This window comes from Dipodomys ordii, unplaced genomic scaffold (genome assembly GCF_000151885.1).
Source record: "Dipodomys ordii isolate 6190 unplaced genomic scaffold, Dord_2.0 Scaffold1, whole genome shotgun sequence".
NCBI lineage: Eukaryota > Metazoa > Chordata > Mammalia > Rodentia > Heteromyidae > Dipodomys > Dipodomys ordii.
In genome coordinates this window covers 37429654-37447605 of record NW_012267217.1, presented here as the reverse complement: position 1 = coordinate 37447605, position 17952 = coordinate 37429654, and the positions used below count along the sequence as shown (strand labels likewise).

Below are 17952 nucleotides of genomic sequence, written 5' to 3'. Positions count from 1 at the left end.
GTATATTATCAACATTGAACCTTTTGATCCTTGATCATGATATATTACACAATTTTAAGTTTTTAATCATTTGTCTCAGTATTGTTTTAGTTTTAAGACTTATGTGTCTATCAAATTTATTCCTAGCCATTTTAGACTTATTTTGATTTTGTATATAAAATTTAAAAATTTCAATGTGCAAATGTTAGTTACCAGAGTACATAATTTGTTACTTTATACATTGATCTTATATCCAGAGATCTAGTTCATTTTCTTATTAGATCTGATAGCTTTATTTTTAATTTTGTTGGTAGATTTCTTAAGATTTTTCTTTTTGGACAGGATCTCTTTGTTGCTTAAGCTAGTCTCAAACTCACAACTTTTAGTTAAGTCAGTTTGGTTGGTGTAGGATCCTATAAATATAAATTAAGTCAAGTTGGCTGGTAGTAGTATTGAACAAATCTATACTGTTAGTTGATGTTCAATCTATTCATTTTATCAAGTACTAAAAATACAGGTATTAAAACCTACATCTAGCTTATACTTGCCTTCTTCTATCAATTCCTATTTCACATACTTTGAAGCTATTTTACTGAGTGCATACAGATTCACAATGATCATTTCTCCTGATAAATTGATTTATTTATTACTATAAAGTGACCCGTCAGTATTTCTGGTACTGAAGTTTTTGTTGTTAATATAACCATAGTGAATTTTTATGCTTACTCTTAACAGTATCAATTTATTTGTGTGTGTGTGTGTCAGTCGTGGGGCCTGAACTCTGGGCCTGGGCGCTGTCCCTCAGCTCTTCAGCTCAAGGCTAGCACTCTACCACTTGAGCCACAGCGCCACTTCCAGCTTTTTGCTGCTTATGTGGTGCTGAAGAATTGAACCCAGGGCCTCATGCATGTAAGGCAAGTATTCTACCACTGAGTCACCTTCCCAGCCCCAACAGTACCAGTTTTTATATTTCAAATGCCATTGGTTTCTATCTTTATGTTTCAGAGTATCTTTGAGACTAACCACAATAATCACATTAGTTGCTTTTTTTTAAGGTCAGTCTGTCAATCTCTGCTTTTTAAATAGATAGTTTCATGGTCTCCTGCACACATATGATTTCAAATGCATATCATCTAATGATAGCTAAGTATTATCAAGTAGTTCTACCTGTAAAAACTGATAAAGCATAATGGGGGCTGATGAAAGGGGTAAAACTGATCCAGGTGTATTGTATTAATAAAATCTTTTCTTGAATGGCAATTCCTTTGTACAACTAATTAAAAGATAATAAAAAAGAAACAAAACACAAATTTGATACAAAATTAAGCTTAAAATTCCTAATGTCTATTATTTATAAGTATGCTACCATTGTTTAAAAGTACTTACATGAACATAACAATACTGTAGTGGTTATAATGACTGATCACAATAGAATTGATAGTTATTAAGTAGTCAGTCTTACTGTTCTTAAATACTTAGAAGAAATGCAGAAATGATCCATCTCCTTATTAATTATTTTTACAATTAAAATAATCAGATTAGTACAACTGTTTTGGAAAGTAGTGTTTTATGAACTTGGTACCCTGTGTGTTAAAAAAATGTGTGTTTGACTTGGGGAAGTGAAGGGGAATAACAAAGTAGTGAGAAAATGACAAAAGGTGAACCAATGCAACAGCGATGCTCACAAGACTATGTTGGAAATGAACTTTACAACTTGGTAGGTTGTGGGGGAGAGAAAGTGGGAGAAAAACAAGGGAGGGGGTAGTAATGTTTGAAAAGAAATGTACTCATTACCTTACTTGTGTAACTGTACCCCTATATATCACCTTTACACTAAAATAAAAAGTGTTCAGGCCTGAGGGTATGGCTTGTTGTAAAGTACTTGCTTTAGTATACATAAGGGCCTAAGTTTGGTCTCCACATTGAAAAAAAACAATTCTACTCTTTAAAGTAGTAATTCTACTTCTAAGAATATGAGACAAAGTAATTACAGTTGTTTATAAATAGTCATAGTTGTGTATAAACGTTTATATATGGACGGTGTCTATTACAGTGTTGTTTATAAAGCAAACAATCTACAGAGATAACTGTTTCAAAATAATTAAAAGAAACAAAGAAAATATGTGATGATAATAATATAACCAATAAATGCATGTTCTTCAAAAACACTTAATGATATGAGGTAACACTGATAGTGTAAAAAGCAGAATATAACTGGGTGCTGGTAGCTCATGCTTGTAATCCTAGCAACTCAAGAGGCTGAGTTCTGAGGCTCATGGTTGGAAGCCAGCGAGGGCAAGAAAGTTCATGAGACTCTTATATCCAATAAACCACCAGAACACCAGAAGTGGTGCTGTGGCTCAAGTGGTAGATCACTCAGTCTTGAGCTGAAGAGCTCAGGGGCAGCACTCAGGCTCCGAGTTCAAGCCCCATGCTTGACCCTCCTCCCCCCAAAAAAGCAGAATATAAATGTTCATATGCCAGCCAGGTTCCAGTGGCTCATACCTGTAATCCTAGCTACTCAGGAGGATCATGGTTCAAAGCCAGTCTGGGCAAAAAGTCCTTGAGACTTTTTTTGTCCACCAAGCTACCAAACAAACTGAAAGTGGAGCTGTGGATCAAGTGGTAGAGCACTAGCCTCAAGCAAAAGAAATGCAGGGACAGCTCTCAAGCCCTGAGTTCAAACCCTGATCAGCATATGTGCACGTGCATGCACACACACACACACACACACACACACACACACACACACAGAGTTTGCATGCTATTTTATAAAACGATGATATATTTTGCATTAAAATAATTCTGAAGTATAATAGTGACAGTAAGATTTTTTTCTTAAACTTTTTTCGGGAAAGTAAGATTTTTTTTCTTAAACATCACCGAGTATTCCAAATTTCCTCAATTAGGAAAAAGGTAACTTTAAGTCCAATAACACAAATTCCATACTTATACTATTAAACGCAACAGAGAGCAACCTAAAATGAGGGCAGAGTTGGATACAGGGACAGACTATGCTGGATGTTCAGGGCAGGGTAGGCCTTTTTGCCTTTTAAGAGTTCATACTTGTTTTCTGAATCGATTACAGGAGTCAGAAGGAGCTACAACGGAAAAGAATGAATGTGGACAACTACAGCAGGGTAGGCAAGACAACGTGGTGGCTTTTGACAGGAAAATAGAAGTAAGACAGATGCTAGGAAAATATGGAAATGAAAATCAGCAGACTTAGTGGTGGTGGAGTGGAAATGAGAGATAAGAATAAGGGGAGACATCGCGATTGACCCCATCATGATTGATGCCTGGATTTCTGGCTGGCACAATTGGATATATAGTGCATTTGGATTAAAAAAAAAATCTCAGAATGAGAACCAAGACTCGATTGTGAATTAGTTTTAAATGTGCTGTTGAAGTGCTTTGAAATGTCCAAGTAAAACACCAAACAAGAATCTGAAGTTTGGGGAGTAGCCTACACTGGGAAGATGAGTTTGTAAGCCACATGACATAAGCTAGGATAGGGTTCAAATGATCTAAGGAGAGAGGTAGCTTTACATAATGCAGGGCTTTGGACCAACCAAACCTTGATGAGCTTCAACAATGGACCAGGAAAAGAAAAATGATCCTTAAAGGAAACACAGAAAAAGCATGAAGATGGAGGAAAACTAGGAGAGTGTCAAGTCACAGAAATCAAAAGAGAAAGACATGTGGTTAATGACAGGAGGTCAACAATGTTGCACACTGCTGAAGGGAAAAATGTGCTAGATTCAATAACACGGAGGCTTAGGTAAACCTGACCTAGTGAGAGTACTTTCTTTGGAGAGAGTCTATAAGACAAGACAAACAAGGTTGATGAGTGAGAGGAAAGTGAAAAAATGGTGACATTCAATAAACATAAACTCTCCTGAGATGGTTCAGAACAAAGGTCTTGTGAGGAAGCCCCCAGAAAACGCCGCATTTACTACTCCCATTGACGTGCAAGTTTCATTATTCTTCCATCTCTGCATGACAGGACAATTAACAATCATCCAGAGAAACCAATAAATTTTGGAATAGTCAAACAGATAGGATCACTCTGATATAATGTCATTTCTGCCTTTTCATAATTTATCAAATACAGATAGACTTTATTATTTTATCCAAAATCCTATGAAACTTGAGTTGACCCGGAGGGCATTAAAGCTGGTGACATTGTGACTGGCAATAAATCATTCAGCTTTGTTTATACTGTCTTGCAACATCTCATATAATTTAATGACTTTATAAGTATTTTATATTAAAGTAATAGTAAAAAGGTAACAATGGATTAAGCTGTCAATGACACATACAAGTATGTTAACAAAGAAAGTACCCTCTTTTATTTCCCTGCAAAAATATTTGTGTTCTGAATGAATTATAGGAGTCAATTATAGGAGTATCCTTGTATTTTGATATAACTATTTAAATCTTAGTTCATCTTCTTTTATAACAATAATAAGTTATTTTATTGTTATGGAGGTTATACTCAGGGCTACATGTTTGCTTGGTTTGCTTGCCTGGCCAATTCTCCACCACTTAATCCATGCATCCAGCCTGACTTTTTGCTAGTTATTTAGGTGATGGAGTCTCAAGAACTTAAAAAAAATCTTGGCTGGCTTTGAACCTCAATCCCCTGGATCTCAGCTTCTTAAGCAGCTAGGATTATATGTACAAGCCACTGGTGCTGGCTAAAACTCAAGCTTTTTGTGGAAAGCCTTTTGGTATTTGTATGGATGGTTATTCTATTTTAATTAAGTCCACTAGTAACTGAAATGTACATTTTAGAATGCAACTATAAAGTGTGAATGGAAATTGGCAGTCAAATAAACAGTTCAAAATAAACAGTCTCGTACTTTTGCTGGACAGTTGTAAAAGTGGTTGTGAAGGAGAAAAAGAAGGCTTTGGGGCTTCACAAAGAAGCCCCTGCGAGTTGTTACCTGGCCAGATCTTCTGATCACTACATCCCATGTGTGCCTTGATCTCTTTCTGTTTTATTGTACCGGGAAGCAGAGATCGGAGTGGTTGGGGACATAATGTAAGGTCTCTCCTAAAACTATCTGCACAGTTGAGAGACAATATTACTTAAAGCAGAGATTGGGGCTGAACAACACACATCTATAAATGAGAATTAAGGCCAACAATGTAGAGACTAAAATAATAATTCAAGATGAGTAAATATAATGAACAAAGCTTTAAAACAACATGGAGACATATGCTTACATAACAGTACTTAATGTCAGCTATATATTTATATTAATAACATACACCTTCACTTAAGAATTCCCCCCCACCCGAAAATCCAATCATTTTTATTATCAGGGCTCTGACTAGGTGATAAAGTTTAAATGAAACATCAGCTATTCTGCCTAACATAACTGAGTGCCTGGCTATCTCAGCATACATGTGCCTTTGTCCAATGCTTACGTCATTGATGACCTCATCTGACGTCACTGCTCACAGTGATAAAAATAGCCTACACAGTGGTAGGGTGTTGTTGTTTCAGAAAGCATCAATGAGGAAAAAGCAACCAATATTCTAAAATATTAGTACCCTCTACTCTCTATTTGGTTTACTTCATAGTGAAAATGAGCATTTCTGGGTAGAAACCTGTTATTTCCCATGTAAAGGACAAGTGGTAAGGACTGTTCATGATCTATAATAAAGGGAAGACTATGAGGTCCAGTTTGTGGAGGTCAGAAAAAACACAGCCAAGAACCTTTTATTTGAGACAAGAAATTGGGAAGGAAGACCTGACTTCCCAGAATGTTGTGGGGACATAAAGACTAGCTTCTGAGGCTGACCAGAGGAGTTGATCGTTTATCTCAGGAAAGCTGTTGGTAGCCTACAATACTGTTCCTTTCCCATTCAGTGAGCCCTGGGCCCAGTAGGAGACAATAGAGAATTTGGTTCCTATTCTGGTTTAAATGGGATAAGAACCTATATATATATATATATTAGCATGTTGAGCTTCATGAAACATAGAACAGAAGGAATGACTGGGAAAATCAGAGTCTAAGACGTGTTAGGCACAGCTAGATGGGAGCCCTAGGGGAAATATATCATCTCTGGCACTACTTTTTGGTTAAGAATAAAGTCTTGATCTACTTTGTCTGACACAGTATTTGAAAACAATACAATTTATATAAAAAGGATGATTTTGATCACATTATGTAAAATATCTAATTGAAGTTGTTATTAAAAATTCTGAAATATAAAAAAAAACCACTTTCAGGCTTAACACATACTTGGAAACTTCTAAGCTGTATGCTGACACACAGCATTGTCCCACTTGACAGTGCTATATTTACAGCCTGAAATGATGGTGCTTGGGGTGGTTATTTTTCATGTAGGAAGTCACACTAACACCCCTGAGCCACCTGCATATATCTTAAAGCTAACTTTTCTCCTACCAGAATAATGATTCTGTTTAAGATGTTTAAAAAGAGATCCTGAATGTCAAGGTGTTATAAAAAGATAAAGTACACATTGCAAGTGCCTTCAGCCTCCTGCCCAGTGGGGCAATTCAGGGCAGGCTTTATGGAGCCAGTTTCATTACTGGAAAGAGCTTGATGAATGCTCCACAATTAGTAGCCTGGAGATTTTTTTTTAGGATCATACTGTAAACCAATTCAAGTATAAAATATCATTATATAGCCTTGTTATTATTTTCTCTAACTTTTCAATTATACTTTTTTCTTTTGAATTAGGGAGCTCATGATTGTAGTAGTAACTCTTCATTGTGTTCCTGGACCTGAGTCAGGATTTTGCCAACCTCAGAGAGTTAAGAAGAAGAGTTATCCTGCTGGGTTCTAATGGTTCATACCTGTAATCCTAGCTACTCAGCAGGTTGAGATCTAAGGATTGTGGTTCAAAGCCTGCCTGGTCAGGAAAGTCCATGAGACTCTTACCTCCAATTAACTACCAAGAAAAGCCAGAAGTGGAGCTGTGGCTCAAATGGTAGAGTGCTAGTCTTGAGCAGAAAAACTCAGGGACAGCACCTAGGCCCTGAGTTCAAGCCCCAAGACTGACACAAAAGAGAGAAAGATGACAAAGAAGAAAAAGATGATGATGATGTTGAAGAAGATGAAGAAGAGGAGGAGGAATTATACCATAGATTCTTAACCTGGAAGGTTCAGCTTCTTCAGTTCGCAGGTGAAGAGACAGGATTTAAAAATGTTGCTTAAATTCCTCACTTCCAACATTCTACTCAACATGGGAGGCAGTATCTTAGCCCTAACCCTCATTTGTGACTTGTCTTCTAGGGTTTCAAAATTTCTTGATAGATGGAACAAGCATTTAAATGTCACCTCACAGTTTTGACCTTAACTTCCTGATGAACCTTTATTATCTTTAGAAAGTATAACCTAAATTAGTTATAAACTCATTTTTAAGTTTACGATCATTACATGTGGGCTGATAATAAAGTTAATGATTAACTCAGGGAATTCTCTTCCTTTTCCAAACACACCTAATAACTTTCCATTACATCCTTTATTCTTCAACACGAAGATTTGTAATGAACCGAGGACATTAACAAACCATCACTTTGTGTTAAACTATAAAACCAAAGGGATACTGGGTTGTTCTTTGGGCAATAAAAAATTCTTCCTAACTGTACAAGGTTAAGATTCCATCTGACCCCAGTTAGATTGGCTGACATCAAGAATTCAAACAACAACAAATGCTGGCAGGAAAGTGGGGGTAAAGGAACCCTACTGCACTGATGGTGGGAATGTAAACTAGTATAACTACTCTGGAAGGAGGTTTGGAGGTTTCTCAAAAAACTAAACACAGAAGTTAGAATTTTCCTATGACACAGCCATACCACTCTTGAATATTTATGCTGAACATTACAAGTCAGGATACAGTAAAGACATTTGCACATCCATGTTCATTGCTGCACTATTCACAAAATTCAAGTTATGGGAACAGCCTAGATGCTCTACAATAGATGAGTAGATCAATAAAATGCGGCACACATAGATAATGGAATTTTACTCATCCATTAGAAAGAATAAGATTATGTCATTTGCAGAGAAATGGATGGACCTAAAACAAATCATACTAAGTGAAGTAAATCAAGTTCAGAGAGACAAACAGTGCATGTTTTCTATCATATGTGGAAGCTAGATCTAAAATATAACCAGACATAACTTATACAGGACTCTAGCTGTTCATATGCAGTCAGACTAAAGGAGGAGATTATCCTTAGAGGAGGAACTCAAAGGTATAACTTCTGAGCATTTAAATTTTATCAACATGAGATCTAGGAAATGGAAACATGCATTTTTGTTGGTGTTACTATTACTATTATTGGTGGTGGTGGTATTTGTTTTGCTTTTTTTTCTTTTGGGGAAGAAAAGCAAGCTCAGAAAGGGAGGGTTGAAGGATGAAAAACTGAAATCATGCTATTCAGTATCTACTATGTAGAAAGCAATCTATGTAACTCATGACAGGGATGGGAGGGTTTGGAAACTAGAAGAAAGTAAAATAAGGGGTAATATTGTCCAAAAAAAAGAAATGTATTCATTATATGACTTATGAAATGGCAACCCCTCGGTACAACACCTTAATAATAGTAATAAAATTAAATTAAAAAAAAAGAATTCTTCCTAGAAAGTTTCATGTTTGGGTTTGCCAAAGCCCCTCACATAAAAACTCCCTTAGCCAGCATTTAACTTTCACAGCAGCTCTCCACTGTGAAGTGAACTCCAATGTCATCTACTTGATAGAGCTACTGAAATTGTTTTAGGAAGAAGGCATAAATTATAAGGAAATAAACAAATTTATGGGCCAGGCTTTTAGTTTATGATTGATATCAAAACAGCAACTTGAGTAATTAGATTTTGAAAGTAATTCATGGGAGAGCAATAACAAGTAAAGTTGGGAATCTGCTGCTCGATTACTTAATTTCTTTTTTCTGCCCTGACAATAAATCAAGACATTCTAAAAATTGTAGGCATAGTACAAAATGAATTAAATTTTTTGTGTGTGAGGAGGATCTGAATTAAAAATGAAAATAAGTTACCTTTGCTGTTACTGTCTGGTTTTAAGAAATGATCATGTAGTCACTAAGGAAGGACTGTATTACAGGGACTATTTTTAGAGTTGTTAGGAAATGTGTTTTTGGAAGAAAATTAGTGCTTTGTGAGTGACTTAGAAGTGTATTGTACAGTGTTTCAGTTATTATTATATATGCTTCCTCACAGTGTCCCTCATCTGGTACCTATCACCATGCAATTTTCGGTTTGTGTCTGTCTAAAGGGCCAGACTGTACTCTTTCTAGACAGGGATGGTGCCTTATTCATCTTTAGCTGGTCATAAGATTGCACTGTCGCCTCAACATCACTGGTGTAATACCCAGGGGTCCTGAGTACACATCTCAAAATTGCTTCTGAATCCTCTAAGTCATCTCTACCATCCTTGAGACCACAAAATGTTCCTGGATTGCTCAGTTTGGACATGACACCTCTGTTTTCCGAACTTTAAATTCAGTAATGTACCTGCTCTTTTCTCTGCAAGATGAGAATGGGATTCATTCACTCAGTTCCTCAGAGGTTCCTGTGGCAGCTAGCTCAGGGCCCTGAACATTAAGAGTTTCTTAAACACACCATCAATTCAGTATTCTTAAGATTTTATAACTAGGAGTTTTGGGAATAAAAAAATCAGAGAGGCATTCTGAAAAACTGAAGGAACATTTTAAACATTTACCAAAATGACTGTAGATGCGGTTGAGCAGGATGTTCGATGAATTACGATCACAGGAAATGTCCTGCACAACAAAGTATTATCTTGTTTCTTAAACTTTCTTATGTCTACCTGGACAATTATGACTACTAAAGAAGTTGTATTAGCCTAGAAAGTTTCACTGTGGATATCCAGGATATGGTCAGATGACTAGGACTCATCTTCTGTGTAAATTAAGGGATGATAGCGTTTATAACTTCACTGAAAGTTTTTCAGTGACCAACCACATACCAATTCTTGTGTTAAAGCTAGCCCCCAACACCCTTCATCATTCTGCATTTGTGACAGTTGTATTCCAAGTACACACACATACAAACATACTTATTGATCCTTCCTTCACCTATCAAAGATAAAGAAACAGTGTTCATACTATTCAGTTGAGTACTGTCTTACTTCTTTTAAGGGCTTAAACCATTTTGTCACTTTATAAGGACTTCTGTTTTAGTTATTCCCGAAGTTCATATGTTTTATTTAAAGTCTATTTCAAGTAGGTTACATTTTATGTAAAGTTTATTTTAGGATGTTATCAAAGTGGAGCAGTGGGTCAAATAGAATTGAGAACCACTGATCTATCAGATTCTGGTACAGTGTGTGCTATAGTTTGAACGTGTCTTCCAAAATCCACATGCTGGTAACTTAATTCCCAGTGCAACAGTTTTGAGAGGTGAGACCTTTAAGAGGTGGTTAGGTCCTGAGGGTACCACCCTTACAGATGAGTTGAAGTTGATATCTCTGCGGTAGTTTTGTTACTGCATGAACATATGATTTATAAATGGAGGGGAGAGTTTGGTCTCTTTCCTCCTTTTCCTTCATTTCCCCCCTTCTTCCCTAATCCTGGATTTCTCACCTCTAGAACCACAAGCCAAATAAACAGTTGTTTATAATTAACTATTTGTGGCATTCTAGTATAGAAGTAGTAGAAAACAGACTAAAAGAGCTTTCTTCTTTCATGGAAAGGAAATGGGACAATAAAATGATGTACCCAAGGTCAAACAATAATTAAGAAGCTGCTTTCTTTAGATTAATTAATGTATGGCTTGTAGCACAAATAACAGTGCAGATTCTAACACCCTGGATGTTCTATTACTTTATATAAAAATCAGCAGTCCCCACTACCCTTTTTTTATAAGCTATGTGTACCCTCTGTTATTATGAACCATTTTTTAGCATTTGCCTGTAAGTTATTAAAGATTGATGATTCTGGCTCTTAAAAAAATCAGCAGGACTTAAAATAATTTGGTTGACCCCTTCTAAAAGAAAATAATAATATTTCCTTTGGTCACCAATTGCCTTTCCTTTATTTCATGCAAAAACCAGCAAGGGTGTCTATGATGAATCTCTTTAAACTAATGTTTCCTATTTACCTGAATATCCTGATATGGACTACAACCAGAGGGGCTTTTAGGGGGAAAAAGAATCCAGAGACTCAGGCACTGAGCCAGACTGAGTACTTCTCCTCAGCCACGTTGCACTGTAGATCCACATCCTGAAGCTAGCATATCAGTGCCACCTTTCACTTCCACGGTTTCACTAGCAACAACCTCAGCCCAGTGAGCTCCATCTGCACTGCCTTCCTTCCATGCAGTGAAGGAATGACTGACCTGGGACCCCACGAAATGCCTTTGTTGGTTCCTCCAGTATTGAGATCTTTCTTTCACGAGGGGCAAGGCCTGGTTTTTCATTGGCAGAGTCAGTGGACGAACTGTCCTTCTCACAGCCATTGATATGGCCATTCTGCACTGGGGGTGCCTGCTGCTGCAGGGGCCCCGTCTCAGGCCTCTCTCCCTTTTCTTTAGCATCTTTGTTGTTTTGATGCTGCTTGGATTTGCTCCTTTTCCTTTTATTGTTCTGCAAAGAGAAACAAATGAGAAAATAATGCTCAGCTCACATTCTTGAATGAAAGGTGAATCTGAACACTAAAGTAAGTTTTTTTGGCTGTTCCTGGCTCTTTTAAGAAAATCTTTACATCTTTATTAAAAATTCAAATTAACTTAGATATTTTCTGTATATGGTACATTGCCTAAACTTTTACTTCACAAGGAAACAAAAAGTTTCCTTTAGAATGAAGAACACCGGAAAGAAATGGCTTAAATAGCAGAGACAGTGAGCAACTTGAGACCAATGTATGAGTGATAATACAGTAATGTACTAACATCTTGTGAATGCTAACAGCCTGAAAGAACTTGGATTCAGTATTGGTACTATTCGGAAATAGCTCCATCACTTAAAGTGGTTATGGGTGAGGCTGGCCAGGTAGGCATGGAGTTTCTACCACCTGAGGAGCAAAAGTAGGCAGGCAAAATGAGGACAGGGAAGGAAGGCCCTCAAAGTCCACACAAGCACTAACCAAGCAGAAAGGTGATGGAATTGCTCCCCTGTTCCCAAAGTCCCAGGTATCAACAGGACCCACGATTAACCTCAGCCCTTAAGTTGAAGCAGACAATAGGTATAAGGGCGTGCCAAACTGTTCTGGAGTGTGCAGCTGGGTTTCTGGATCTCTGGGCTATTAGTTGAACAGCAATACAAGACTTCCTTTTATTCACTTTGAAACAGCACAACCCTATGGTTTCTGCAATGGAAACTTTTTAGACCCCAATAGCACACTATGTCTGTGTTTTGTTTCTTTCCTCAAAACATCCTGGTAGCAAACATATAACACTATGTAGGAAATGAAGAACATTTTTCTTTTAATTATGTCTTGCTGGTCTTTGGTTTTGTATCTAATTGGTATTCAATGTTCATAACCATAAGTATTGCCAACCTTAGCCAATCAACAGACACCTGAGCACCTATGGAATCTGTGAGTACCAGTTAAGCAGCAGCCTGGCTTTGAACTTCTTCCTCAGGAAAGAAAGAAAAAGAAACTGTTTCCTTATTTTCACTTTATTGTCCACTGTTTCTTTTCCTTTGAACCCTCAATCATGCCTTGGTAAGGCACCCTTAGGTGCAGAAAAAAGGGGCACCTACTCTTTCATGGACCCCCTAGTGGCTTCTGGTTTTCAAGCATCTGCATGCAGGTAGGGGAATCATTGCCCTCCTGAACCTCCAAGAGGGAGGCTGAGTAATTACTTAGGTCTCCCTTTTTATTCACAGCAGAGAAAATTAAAACCCAAACCACACATCTGAAATTTTTCCATGTAAAGATAAATACTGCCTTTCAATCACTTGCAAATTATCTTCATCTCATGCAGAAACCTGGGAAGCTATGATTTAAAGATAAGCAGAGATTGACAGAGATGGTGGCATACAACATGGAAAAGAAAAATGCTTCCTATTTTATGTGATACCAGAAGGAAAAGAGCAAAGGAAGATTCTATAGTTTCAGTAATCTTGGGGTTGTATCAAAATAATACTACTTTTTTTTGAAACCTGCTCTACAGGCCTGTGATCTTCCTCTTCAGTGGGGAAAGTGTGGAGCAGCATCTTATATTCTGGAAGGACCACACCACAGGGCTTTTATGTTACTGTGGAGATGGGTGGGTCAATGGCTGAAAAGACCAGCAGAATTTGCTGGTGTGTGTACTGGCTCACTGTGTTTATGCTCAGGAGTCAAGGCCTCTTTATGACTAGAGGAGAAAACAGACAGGGTAATTTATCTGGGACAGAGCAAAATCTCCTCTCTGCTCTCAGGGAGCACCATGACAGTGTTCAAGAAGATCCCATGCTCTCTTTTGCTTTTAACGCATTTTGTTCTTCTTTTATTAAAGATCAGCTTTAGAGTTCAGCAGAAAAGTATCTCAAAACAGCCTTGGACAGATTTATTTCCGTTAAAAAATGTGAACATATATTCAGAGCTTTTCAAGTTATCTTTAAAATGCTCTAATTTTTTTCCTTTGTACTGTGGGATATGTTTGGGCAAGTTAATGTCTTGAATGTTTTGAATTCTCAGGCCGAGCTCCCCTGAATACTTTCAAAGAAACACAATTCTGGCACTTCTTCAACTTACCTGGCGGTTAAAAATACTGAGTAGAAAAGAAGAGTATAGGAATGAAAGTGGCTGGTAGTGTAAGAAAAACATGAATTTGGAAGTTTTTTTGGGTGTACGTATTAATGAATTTGAAAGAAGGATAAAATTGGCAGCTTCTTTAAAATGATAACAGCTATGAAGGTTTGGATTGAACATGTTATTAATGTATGATCAACATTAATCTTACCTTCTTTTTTCCTGTCATATTCCATTCTTTTAGAACTTGAATTGCACTGCCTAGATAAAGATAAATAATCTTCAATAAATATCCATATAATAAAACACTACACAAAATTCATCTTTTTTCATCTTGGTAGCAATTTTTTTAGGGGGGAGACTTTTTCATTGTGTTGATAGATCTGCCTTAATAAAAATGCCAGTTCATTTCTTATTTCCCAGATTTTCATTTAATTCACAGCACAAACATGATTTTATCAAAATATTAAGCCCTAGTACATGAAGCTTGTTTTTATTTTATCACTATATTGTCTTAGGGGAAAGGAACAATACCATGAGAATTTTCTGATAGCTTCATTGCCATACATAGAATTAAAACCGCTCTGTTCAATCGATGAATAATACTACCGTAATCTTTGAAACAAAACTCCATTAACCATGTGCCTCGTAGCTTTTTTTTTTTTTTTTTTTTGTCGGTCATGGGGCTTGAACTCTGGGCCTGGGCACTGTCCCTCAGCTCTTCAGCTCAAGGCAGGTACTCTACCACTTGAGCCACAGCGCCACTTCCAGTTTTTTTTCTAGTGGCTTATTGGAGATAGGAGTCTCACGGTCTTTCCTGCCCGGGCTGGCTTTGAACCGCGATCCTCAGATCTCAGCCTCATAAGTAGCTAGCATTACAGGCGTGAGCCACCAGCTCCTGGCTGCCTCGTAGCTTTCTTTTTTTTCTGCTCTTGCTCTTTATGTACCTAGGCCTACAAGAGAATAAGGAAATCAGAGCCTGTGATGTTAGTTTCTCTCTCTTCACCATGGAGATAGATGATTTGGTCTTTACAAGGCATCCATTTTGAAATCAACAGAGTTCATTATATGTCTACTGGGTCCCAGGTTATGCATGGACCCAACGGAGAAGCCTGATCCAGTGAAGTTAGACCACATTTTCAAAGAAATGTTTCATCACTGGTCAGCCACAATCAATGTTCTTACGTAGTCCAACAGACTTCATCTATTCTAATGGTGCTGTGGTAATTTCCAGAAAAAGTTACAGGTAACAGTTGTTTTCATATAAAGAGGTACTTCTTAAAAACAGTGGCTCTTAAAATGTATTCTTGTAGCAATTTGAAGCATTCTTATAAGATCCCATTAGACTAATAACTCTGTACAAAGTGTTGGTTAAACAAATATAAACTTCAGGTTGGTCTTTTTAACAGATTCAAAACTAGTAGGGTCCCAATTAATTGAGTATGCTGTCACTGACAGATAAGCAGAGAGCTATATTGCTAATGTTTAGACAGGCTAATTTATTCCTATCTCTTCAAAGTTTCCAATTCAGTGCCTCCTGTTAGACTTGTTTGAGTTGCATACAGTTGAAGTAATGAGATTGTGCCTAAAAATAAGCTATGATTTAGACTCCTATTGACTGGGTTGGTCTTTCTCTTAATTTTCGCAGAGAATTAAAGTTTCCTAGCATTTTCCTGCTGATGAACTAAAGGGAATCACTTTCATGAGGTGTCTTAGTAAGTCATTCCAGTGTTGACCATTAGAGCCACTCTTACTTTTACTAAGCACTATTCTTTTTAATCAGAAGAGCATGAATTGCTTATTGCTTCTGCAATGGCTATATTTAATTAGTCCTCTAATTTTTGTCTTTTAGCATACATTCAATCTGTAATTTGGGCAGTATATACATATAGTAAATCTGAAGAAGAAATATTCATATTTATGGAGGATTTAAAAATGTTATTAAATTTGAGTTATACTCAAGCTGCTTGGGTTTTTTTAAACCACTTAGAATTAAGTGTCATCAACATACCTCATAAATGAGTCCTATTAAATAATTTTTTGACTCTCACAGGAGAAAACATTGAGAAAAGTTACCTGTAAGAGATTTGCCTGCAGGTCTATTTTGAGTGATAATCACTTAATCTAATTAAGACCCCTAAACCTGGACTGCCAATATCAGAATGTGAATATGTTGCTTGGTTCCAAGATCGTGCCCTGAAATGCAATTATACTTGTAGAAACTCAAGAAAGTTATTCTATTTGTAACTAAACCATACTGTCAAATAATGTGTGAATAGAGTACAACTGAGAAATGTGTGACAGATCTTCTCTAACCTTATTTGTCAGACGAGGTTTAACTAGTCCATTATTTATAAAACAGAAACAAATAGCAGGAAAGAAGATATTTCTAAGGACAGGCAAGAGATCTTTGTTTAAAAGCAATATTTGTTTTGTTTGTTTATGGGCAGAACATTTCTCCATAATTTACAAAAATGAAAGCTTAACACTGCAAGCTTACAGGATAAACATATCCTTGAGATTTTAGATTCTATAATATCACTGGTGATGGACCATTGGAAACAATAAACAAAATTTTAGAAAGTAAAATGCTTTTGCGGTAGTTAACTGATATCTCATTTAATGAAGTAGTCTAAAATTCATAAACTAAGGACATTTAAGCATAAACCAGTCCACTTAAACTAAGTATTTAGCTCAAGAATTTCAGTCACAGTGCTAAGCACAATTATGCTGGTGGAAGAGGTGAGAAGGTGTTTCAGCGTAGAAATCAATTTTATTGTCCTCCATGTATAAGGATACATCAATAGAAAACTGGACTGACTGTAGGCAAGGCAATTAGAAGCATTAAGTCAATAATCTTTGAAAATTACCTTTTTATCTCTTTATATTAATGAGGGGATTATGATTTCTAATGTCTACTCTTATTGAGTATATGTATGTATTTTTAAAATCGAGTACATTTTTAGGAGAAGTAAAATATTAGAAACGAATATTCAGTTCATTAAGAACAAAAAATGCAGAACATATGGAATATTTAGTTCCAATGTTCATCTTCACGGATCATGAATACTTACCATCCACGAAGGCTTGCACAGCTCTGTCCACATTAAAATCAAACTGTTGTAGCACCAGGACAATTTCATTATTGCTTTTGTTGGGAACAACTGATCTAACTGCATAGATCTAGAGAAAAAAAGAAAAGAAAAAGTTAAAAAAAAAACCACTTGAAATATTTTTTTCAACTAGAAATCTCTCCACTGGCTAGAAAGGTCTAGAAAAGCCAACTAATCTATCTTCTTACCAGCAAACATACTCCAGGCATTTTAGACCAGTGACCATTCATCCTGGTAATCACCTTGATACTCACTTTATTTGTGGACACACTTGTACAGAGAATCCCTTGTTAGACATGTAGGAACATGGGTGAAAAGCCAACTCCAGTTTGGAATCTACCCTCCCCCAAGAATGAAATGCATACAAGATGTGCTTTTAGTGAGGACACAGAATCTTTTTCTGTCTCCAGCCTCCTTTCTACTGGCTCAGGGGGTATCTTTAGAAAACTTACAGAAATAGCTTCAAGCTTCAATCTCACAGTGGCAACAGTCACATTCCATTAGTGTTTATCAAGACAGGACAATTTGGATTGCTGTATTTTTGAAGTAGTATTTTTGTTTTAAATTTTATTGTACTGTATTGTTAAGGCGATGTACACAGAGGTTACAGTTTTTTCTAAAATACAAAAAGTGTTCTTACATTTCTGAAAATCAGCCTTGGAGAATAGTAAAAGCAAGGAGCAAAGGATTATATAGGAGCTAAGGATTCTGATAGATGCAAGTTTATTATATTCATTCATTAAGGACCTTATAAGCATTTTAACCAAACGGCATGTGTTCTGTCTTGTTGCCTATCTGAATTAATTCGCCTTTATCTTATTATTATTATAGAATACTCTATTGTAGAAGAAACCAGATCATCCCATTTTCTACCATAAGGATTTCTATATTAACAACCATTAGAGTATTGCATGGTGCCAAGGTTAAGTGACCATTAAAGCACTGTGCAATCTTTATATATTTTCATTCATGATTCCATTGTGACCAGTAAGTTTTAGGGTAAATGCAGTTTATTATAATCACAGTCATACAATATGGACTAAAGCGGAATGGTGTATGTAATGTGACACTATTAACCATAACATTTAACTAAGCAGCACAGCCCACTTCTTGATTATGTTATAAAATAGGCAGTCTATTCCATGTAGATCTGTTTGT

General features: G+C 36.6%; 1 protein-coding gene across 1 annotated transcript in view; it reads right to left on the bottom strand.

Annotated features, from left to right (window-relative positions):
* The window catches only part of Spats2l (spermatogenesis associated, serine-rich 2-like), a 146130-nt gene that overhangs the window by 41878 nt on the left and 86300 nt on the right, over positions 1 to 17952 (bottom strand). The window contains exons 3-5 of the mRNA XM_013024516.1: positions 16756 to 16864; positions 13893 to 13942; positions 11340 to 11586 (exon numbers count right to left, since the gene is read on the bottom strand). Of these exons, the coding sequence (XP_012879970.1) occupies positions 11340 to 11586; positions 13893 to 13942; positions 16756 to 16864 (406 nt within the window). The remainder of the gene's footprint in view (positions 1 to 11339; positions 11587 to 13892; positions 13943 to 16755; positions 16865 to 17952) is intronic.